A 10,046-nucleotide genomic window follows, 5' to 3' on the forward strand; every position below is an offset into this window, starting at 1 on the left:
TATCATCATCATCATCATCATCATCATCATCATCATCATCATCATCATCATCATCATCATCATCATCATCATCATCATCATCATCATCATGATTATTATTATTATTATTATTATTATTATTATTATTATAAACTGCGAGCAGATTAATTTGTTGTAAAAATGCAGTGAAAAAATTATTAGGACTACGCCAAACCTATTTGTTAAAAGTAATGTGTACCACAAGTGAAAGTGACATATGGTTATGAAAACTTTGTCACAGTGTATGTAGATAGGTACACTATAATATGTAGTTATATTGTGTTATATTGTGTTACTATGTTTCACCATGAGCACTAAATTATTAAAAATTTACAGGTAGAAAAGTAAACGATACACATAAATGACAAATTACGAGTACAACATCAATTTCCAACGTCTTATAAAATTGTTTTAATTTTGAACGTTTACGATCAATTTCGGTTCATCGGAATGCCGTAATGTGTCCTGTCACAAATGACGGACTTCTTATTTAAAATGACTTTATATTTAGTATGAATAACATTGGAAGACCGAGTTGCTATTCTATGGTGAAAATTAAATTTGCAGCCTTTAACTGCACTGGACTCATTCTTAGGCAGATATGTGAGTCTTGCCTTTTAAAAAGGTTACAAATAATGAATATGTGGTAAATATAGACATTTTGCTTTCATAAAGTCATGCATCTCATGAAAATTAATGGATCACCTATAAAAACAATCAAAACACCCACTAAGAAAAAACACGCTGTATCGATTCTACTGTGTCCGAACATTTTCTCGTCACAACAAAGATAAACTTATACTTATTCGCATATGTAAAACAAAAATAAACAGCGTTTCGCATAACCAGTAACAAAAAAAGAAGCTTTACAACTCGTTTATAGTAACCTCATTTTTATGGCATATGAAATACTTGAAATCTTGTGGCTAATCTTCGAGTACTGATATTAAAATCCTCTTCTACAGCGTTTAAAATTTATGTTTCCAAATGTCCCATTCTCTGCTCCCATAACCTCATAAATGTTGAACCAACCTTACAAACATTTTCTTATTGGGTACTTGACGGTCGAGATAATTCGATATCGTTTTCTGTTTTTTCCAGGCACAAAGGAGGCTCTAACCATATATGTTTCTTGATTCATATACATGCTTTTTCATAATATAATACAAAAACTTGAAACACAAAAATACACTGTACCGTCACTAAACACTAAAGTAAATCAGTTTGTAAGATTATACACTTACACCACAAAAAGGCACATTACAAACTTCCTCTCGTAAAACGATAAAGACCAAAACTAAAATAAAAATGTAACAAACTCATTTAGCGTCCCGTCATAATACCAGGTGCGAAATCAATTTTCAGTAATCGCCTCTCAAACGTGGAGGCATGGCATTCCAACAGTACAGCTGTGGTTAACCTCCGCCTTGCCCTTCAGAAGTGTCCGTGACATGATGGGATTCTTCTTAAATTTAAACTGTGACAGCGACAGTAGCATAGTCCAGTTAAACTAGGTCGATGTCGGAGGCTATTCGCACTGATACACAAATTAAATATATACTTAAAGAAATAATAATAACTGTTTGTAAAAACGATATAAAAAATATTTCATATCAATTAGATTAGTTTTATTTACAATTAGTAACGTATAGACATACCAATATTGGTTAATTCGTCCACATTGACATAAAAAAAATATGATGACTTTAAAATAACACGTTGTTGTGACAGAAAAGCAATTATTACTACTAATAGTATATTAATTAGTATTATTAATATTAGTAGGATTAAAAGTGCTACTTTTGTGGCGAACAAATTTTGCATTTGCTAGCCGAGCGGATGCAAAATTGCAAGACAAAAAAGACACTTTTAATGCGAATAAAACATCCAACCGAAATCCCCATTTAATTATTAATTTGTGCTTCGAAATTATTCAAACAAAATTTGGATAATAAAATAAAGTAGATAAGTAGGATATGTCTATGTAGTCAAACATTAGCCGCCATATTGCTGATTGAGTTCATTTCTGATTGTTTGTGGTGAAATATGCTGAAAACTCTGTAAAAATGGGATCTAATGAAGATTTAGGTGTACCTGAGAAGATACTGGAGTGTGCGAAAGAGCTTTCTTTGAATCTTTTCCCAAAGAAATCTCGAGAAATTTATGAATGTGTCTACCAACGTTTTATGCATTGGTACAAAGAAAAAACATTGAGTTTTATTCAGAAGATGTATTAATGGTGTATTTCTCACACTTAGCAAATAAAATGAAGCCGTCAACGCTTTGGTCACAATATTCAATGTTGCGGTCAACTCGATATAAAGAAGGGGATTGATATAAGCAAATATTCAAAGTTACGCGCTTTTCTCAATGTACAAAATTAAGGATATGTATTTACAAAGTAGCAAGTTGATTACTTTTTTAATAATGCACCTGATAATTTACATTTGATGATGAAGGTAAACGTTTTAAAAATAAAACAACAACATTTTTAAAAAGCTTCTTTATAGGTCGTATTGGCTGTTGCAGGCGCATGCCGTTCTGATGAATTAATTGTTGATAATGTTGAAGATGTGAAATCCGCCTTAATTATAAAAATTCCCAATACCAAAACCAAGAGACCACGTTCTTTTACTGTTCTGAGAGACAGTTTTTATCGAAAATATGTCCATCCGGATTGGTATAACGTCGATTATTTCTTAGATATGTTAGTGGAAATTGTTATCGAATGGTGGTCGATATTCATAAAATCAGTACCGTCTCGCAAGAAGTGGCAAACATTTTTAAGCTAGATAACTGGAAAGAAGAGTGCAGTGGACACGCATTACGACGAACTTCTGCTACCCTTTTAGTGGACGGCGGTGGTGACCTCACTTGTCTTAAAAGACACGGAGAATGGAGATCGAGCACTGTGGCGGAGAGCTACATTGAAGACTCGCTTTTGAATAAAGAAAATATTGGGGACAGAGTACTGAAAGTTGATAGTGGTAATGATAAACCAAACACCGTTGTCATTTCTGATTTCACAACATCTGAAAATAAATAATATAGCTATTAATTAAAACGTATTGGACTGCTTTGAGAATTACTCCAAGAATGAGGGTAGTGGCAGTTTCAGTGGTTTATTTAATTTTAATACCTACTTGTTTAAACTGTGTATTTAATATTAATGTGGAAAAACAAAAATTATTGTAAATATTGTTAAAATTAAAACTAGCTCTTAGGATTAAAAGTGAATACTTTTGTTGTTAAGATACCATTTGCTTTCTCATTGTCAGTAAGGAAAATGTCAACCTTAGAGACTTCTGACAGTAAAAAAATGTCATAGTTTTGTAACGGGAGGAGAAAAGTTACTTACACCATAAAGGAGGTAAGTATTATTTACCAGTTGAGGATGATTTTGCGCCCGAGCGGAGCGACGGCTGGCGATAGACTCCGAGACTTGTAAATTATACTTAACTGCTGCTCTCACAGTTCTTTATGGTTTATGAAATAAATATTAGGTTTTATTTTTTGACACTTCTTAATCAATTTATTTTGACATTATTCGAAATCTTGCAAAGACGCCTTGGTTGTTTGGATTTTGTCGTTTCTAAAGTGTTTATAAACAAAGCTACATAAAAGTTGCAATTTTACTGGTTTTGAATTATTATTTCTAAATGAGTGATTTTCAAATAGAAAATACAGCAAATGCTGCCTGCGAATTTTTATTGCCCCAGAAATCGAAAGTGCGCTACGGACGAGCATATAGAAATTTCAAAGAATAGTGCCAGAACAAAAATACTGGTGTTTCTGAAATGTCACTGCTAGCATATATTCATGGAGAAGTCAAGAACTTTAAAGTCACTGGCGAGTTTTGTGGAGTGAATACGCAATGATTAAGTCAACTATTTTCATATAGGAGAAAGTGGATATATCAAAATAATCCAACTGAGAGCATTTTTGAAACGCAAGACAGACGGCTATACACCTAAAAAGTCAAACGTTTTTACAAGAGAACAAATCAACGATTTTCTCGTTCAGACAACCGATAACACATATTTGCTAATGAAGGTAGTGATGGTCTTAGGCATTGCAGGAGCCGTTTTGATGAGTTATGCAAACTTACTTTGGACAGCGTCAATTTAAAAAATTTCGATGACATTGTAGTTACAATTCTAGATTCTAAAAGTGGTGTATCACGGACGGTTACAATTACTTCTGGGTTTTGTATGCGCTATCAAGCAGGTAGATGTTACAACCAACCAGTCGACAAGGATACCCTTTCTATGATTCCTAATAAGATTGCACATCCTGAAACTTATACAGACCATTAATTCCGAAGAACATCGACAACGTTACTGGCTTATACAGGAGTTGATGTATTAGCAATCAAGAGACATGGTGGGTGAAAATCGGCCACAATTGCAGAAAGTTATGCTGCTGACAGTTTAAGTAACAAAAACGAAATAGCCAACAGGATTTTTTATAATGACACTTCAACTCCAGGTTCTAGTAGTACGTCGCATCATGCTGTTATAATGGATCAGTCAGATAATATTGAGCATCCGGTGACTGAAATGGGCGATCAAATAATGTTCAGAAAAATGTGACAATTAGTAAACGCGAGGGGAATAATTATCCAGATTTTATAAATGTTACTAAATGTAATATCTGTACAACTGCTATAAATATTCCTTCATAATAATTAATAAAATTTAATGTTCATCAAATATCTCTATTTATTTGTTCATAAAATATACATTTATAATTCGAAATCGCTTTTTTCCTAGGGAGGTAAGTTACCTCACTTACCTTCCGTTGTCCATAGCAGCTTCCACTTCTACGGTAAAATCCACTTACCTGTTTAAAAGCAACGTATTAATAGTCTATTTGCTATAGTGGGAGCAGATACAAATTATTTTGTATTATAAATTCGTACAATGTTGGTTGATTTAAAAACAATTGGCAACTCTGTTAGTGCAGGAATACAACTTAACATGCTAACTCCGGGTGCCCCGGTTTACGCCGCCTAGTGGAGGCGTTCACAAGAATGTAAGCGTATTTTGAAAAAGTAATTATAACTCAACTATTTATTTGATAAAAAAAAGAATTTCAGATTCGTATTCAGGGGATAAAAACGACACCCCACACAATGTGTACGTATATATTTATAAAAATAGTACTGTTTGAAGTTACTTTTGCTAACAATTTTTACAGGGCCGTCACGCCAGAATTGCTCCCATACTTTTCATCGTTATTGTTGGAGATAAAAAAAGTTAAGAATATAAATTGTAGAGACTTTTTAATTAAGTTTAGTAATTGTCTGACACTTATTCCGTAAAGACAATTGATTATAGCTGTTTTGAATTGATAACACTTGAAAATTGGGCTGGTGTAATGCTTTTATTTGCTACTTTACAACGTTTGCAAAAATACATGTATATTCTACAGTGGACTGCATAGAAAAATGATTTTATAGTATATCCTTTTTCTAGGGTGGACACTCCCTTTTTCATGTTCGTCCTCCCTTTTCATGCACTTATACACAGTTCGCGCCATCTGTTCGTCCACACACGAACCACAAGTAAAGGGTGCCACGCACTTCTGTTTTTTAACTAAAGAAGTCTCAACAATAGCTTTTCCGAGGTATAGGCCTAACATGTTTTTTGTTTTTATAGAACACTGTTGATCCGTAAACAATTTTAGAAACTGTCATGTTATGATACTTAGTTTTGCTTTCGAGCTTAACGGTTTTCGAAATTTTACATATTTTAATATAATTTTACGTATTATATATTATTACCTTAGAAATGATTAAAACAATTAAAAAACTAATAAGTAACAACATTAAACGAGGATGGCGAAATATAAAATAATAATATATAAATTTATTTAATGTTGTATAACATACTCGTTTTAAAAACAATTAATGATAAATACGTAATATTCCGAAGGGTGTTAAAGATAAGTAAGTATCATATACAGTACACCAGGAATCGCCACTACCAATATTTCGAAAAGTACTGATCCGATAAATCTGAAAATTTGACAACCTAGCAAAGGTAGTAGGGCCAATACAGCTAAAATATTTAAAAATGTATGTCACTTCCGGTTATACCAGAAGTCGACATTAACTTTCTTATTTTAAATGGAATACCTATATATTATTGCATTTTAGGATTCTACGTGAAATTTGAGAGTCATTTTATTAAATAATCCCTATACCCAGGAGTTATAGATTTTGAGATATTGATTTTTAAAGAAAAAAATTGACAGATGCAAGGATCCGCGGAAATGCTAGTAACTCTTTTCAGGAGAGTGGTATCAAATGGATTTTTGGTACCTACTTGTAAAGGGCATAGGTAACACTAAATTATGGTATACCAACAAATTAAAACATTTAATACTACGTGTTTCATTTTTGCTGTTACATTCTGATAACTTCAAACAGCCATAACGTTATTAACTTAAGTGAAGCATCCTGTATTTTTTTACTCTGTCGTATGCAGATTGAAATTGCCTTTCAAGCTATATGTATAAGCAATGTTAGGGTTACCGTTACTACTTTTAGAGATATTTGCAATTCTCTATTTTTTGAGCAGTTTTTCTCGTAGCAGACCTATTATCAAATAGGCCATGACCAAAAACACTCTAAAAACAATAATTAAAATAACTTGACAGTTGTCCCATTATATGAGTTTTTGTTAGTTTAGTATTAGTAAGGAGTTATGACTGAAAATGTAGCAAATAAACTTACTACAGCTATTTCCATATTTTCATCATAAACAATAGGTACATATATATTTTTTAATTCTGTATAAGTTTTACATAGCGTAAGCTTTTAAGATTGTCTACTAATTGCCTTCATGTATTTCGTGAAGGTCTTCTGCATACGACAGAGTAAAAAAATACAAGGTGTCCCATTTAAGTTAACACAGCTATAGTTGTTTGAAGTTATCAAAATATAACAGCAAAAATTAAACACCTATTATTTTTATTAGTATGATTAGTATTAAATATTTTAATTTGTTGGTATACCATAATTTAGTGTTATCTATGCCATTTACAGGTACCAAAAATCCACTTGATATCACGCTCCTGAAAAGAGTTACTAGAATCTCCGCTGACCCTTGTATCTGTCAAATTTTTTGTTTAAAAATTGATATCTCAGAATCTGTAACTCGTAGGCACAAGGAATATTTAATAAGGTGACCTATTTAAAATAAAAAAAAATAATATTTAAAATAAGAAAATTAATGTCGACTTCCGGTATAAACGGAAGCGCCATAAAGTTTTAAAGAGATATGGCCCTCCTTATCATTTGGATATTTTTTAAAATAACTTTCTTCATTAAGATAACGGAATGGAAATTGTAGGTAATAATTATACCATAAGGGTCTTTAACTACCATAAGTTTCATCAAAATCGGTTATACATAAGGATAGTTTTGTAACTACTCTTAACAGAAATTTTTCTAAATTTTTTTATTCTTTTGAATTATCAAGCAAATAATGTTAATTTTTAATGAATTATATATACTTGTTTGAAGAAAAAATGTCTACTTAGTTTTTTCGAATTTTGCGTAGCTTAGTCAGAAATAATTATTTTTTAAATAATGTATGGCTCAGAATAGTAACTTTTTTTCACATTTTCACATAGTAAGCATCTTTTATAGTAACAGTTTCATTGTTCATTGTAATGATACTAATGATTGTCACGTGCTATGATTTAAATTCTTATGTTTCTTTATTTTCTTAGTTGTGATGTTTGTGCTCAACTGTGCATTTCATTCGATTTTTTTACAACTATGAACCATCATGCTTATACTAACCGTGAATATACCGATATGCATTTTATTTATGGTTTCTGTAATAGAAATAATCTGGCGACTCAAAAAGAGTATTGGCATATTGACGGTAAAAGCATGATGGTTCATGGTTGTAAAAAAATCGAATGAAATGCGAAGTTGAGCACAAAAATCACAACTAAGAAAATAATAAAACATAACAATTTAAATCATAGCACGCAAAAGTGACAATTATTAGTATCATTACAATGAAACTGTCACTATAAAAGATGCCTGCTATGTGAAAATGTTAAAAAAAGTTACTGTTCTGAGACAAACACTATTTAAAAAATAATTATTTCTGACTAAACTACGCAGAATTCGAAAAAAAGTAGCTACATTTTTCTTCAAAAAAGTCCAATTCATTAAAAAATAATATTATTTGCTTGATAATTCAAAAGAATAAAAAAAAATCGAAAAATTTCAGAGTAGTTACAAAACTATCCCTATTTATAACCGATTTTGATGAAACTTATGGTAGTTAAAGACCCTTATGGCATGATTATTACCCACAATTTTCATTTTAAAATTTTTTTTCGTATACTGAACGTAAAGAATAATTAGAATAGTTAGTAATTCTGAAAAAGTCAATATTATTGGAATTTTATTTTAAACTAAAAAAAATATCATTGGAAGTTTAAAAAATCTGATTAAAAATTAAATTAATATTTTTGTACTTATTTATTTAAACCAAATATATAAAATAAATATGTAAACGAAACCAATAAAAAAAATTAAAAAATATCATAACTAAATAATTAAATGGTACCTGAGAAATTTATAAATAGCCAATATTCTTTAATAAAATTCTTGCACCAACTCATCTGATTGAAAGTTGCAAAAATCTAATTGAAAATTAAATTAACATTTTTGTACTTGTTTATTCAAACCAAATATATATAATAAATATGTATATAAACCAAACCAATAAAAAAAATTAAAATGCCATAACTAATAACTAAATAATAAAATAGTACATGAGAAATGTATAAATAGCCATTATTCTTTAATAAAATTCTTGCACCAACTCAGCTAATTCATCGAAAGGTATGAGAATCTGAGTGAGAAATTAAATGAATATTCTTAAAAATAAATTAATTAAAATAAACATGGCGATTACAAACTTTATATATTTCGAACCACACAAACTCTTACACAGCCGTATTCTTTGATTATCGTTTTTTTACACCAAAGAGATAAAAATCAGTGGAAGTTTTCATAAAAATTTAAATAAACATTAATTTCGATTAGTACCATATGACCGAGAGTATAATGTTATAGAGCTGAAAAGATTTCACTTGTATTCAAAAAATATATATCGCTTAAAAGTCGAACTCTCTAGTTCATTGACATAAACTATAAATATATAAAATGTAACAAAGTTGTGAGCCGCCATATGTTTTATTCATTAAAAATTATGATAATTATATAGATGAATGTTACATTCTCAGATCTAGATAATTTTTGATATACACCTTAATTTGAATATTCTTAACGGTTATCAATGTATTTTTTATAGATGATGTAAATGCAATAACCTACCTACTTAAACAACTAAATACTCACCTATACTGATATCCTTCATTATGCTGTTCAAAGTTATGTTTTAAAATGGGTATAACTGGTTTCTTAACATGTTCCCTGTATTGAATATCGTGGTGCTCCGGAACGTCAGTAGAACTTACTATTTTTATAACAAGTAAAGAGAGTATCTGAAGTATAATATAAAATTTAGTAAATAATATTAATATTTCGATATATATAAAACTTACTTGGTTAATTAAGAGTTTCATGACTGAATGGATTTAACACGTGTTATGCTTTCTTTCAAGACACTGATTCGTTTTATACATTATCCTCTTCCACAAAATTTCACGTTTGAAAAATTTCTTGAACCATATGTTGTTTAGAAATAAGATGCTAGTTTCCATTTAATAGCCGATGTTCACTCTTGACCGCTGTCACTTTTTATGTATCTAGGCAAATAATGTCATAAAAAACAAATATTTGATATAAAGTCTGCATTGACTGAAATTAGTGGCCCTATTAGTGATTATTTAAAAAATAATATATTCGTATACTATTTTTTAATATTTATGAGAGTAATAGATAATATAAGACATAACAAAATTTTAACACACAAATGTGTGTGCAGAAATTTAGAAAAAATATAAAATAATTATTAAAGTGCATGAATCCA

General features: G+C 30.2%; 1 protein-coding gene across 1 annotated transcript in view; it reads right to left on the minus strand.

Moving 5' to 3' along the window:
• The window catches only part of LOC108915293 (endocuticle structural glycoprotein SgAbd-2-like), a 16,341-nt gene extending 6,694 nt beyond the window's left edge, over window positions 1-9,647 (minus strand). The window contains exons 1-2 of the mRNA XM_018721282.2: window positions 9,619-9,647; window positions 9,413-9,558 (exon numbers count right to left, since the gene is read on the minus strand). Of these exons, the coding sequence (XP_018576798.1) occupies window positions 9,413-9,558; window positions 9,619-9,639 (167 nt within the window). The 5' untranslated portion in view covers window positions 9,640-9,647. The remainder of the gene's footprint in view (window positions 1-9,412; window positions 9,559-9,618) is intronic.
• Between the last annotated feature and the right edge of the window lie 399 nt (window positions 9,648-10,046).

The sequence above is a fragment of the Anoplophora glabripennis genome, unplaced genomic scaffold (genome assembly GCF_000390285.2).
Source record: "Anoplophora glabripennis isolate ALB-LARVAE unplaced genomic scaffold, Agla_2.0 scaffold1447, whole genome shotgun sequence".
NCBI classification, from domain to species: domain Eukaryota; kingdom Metazoa; phylum Arthropoda; class Insecta; order Coleoptera; family Cerambycidae; genus Anoplophora; species Anoplophora glabripennis.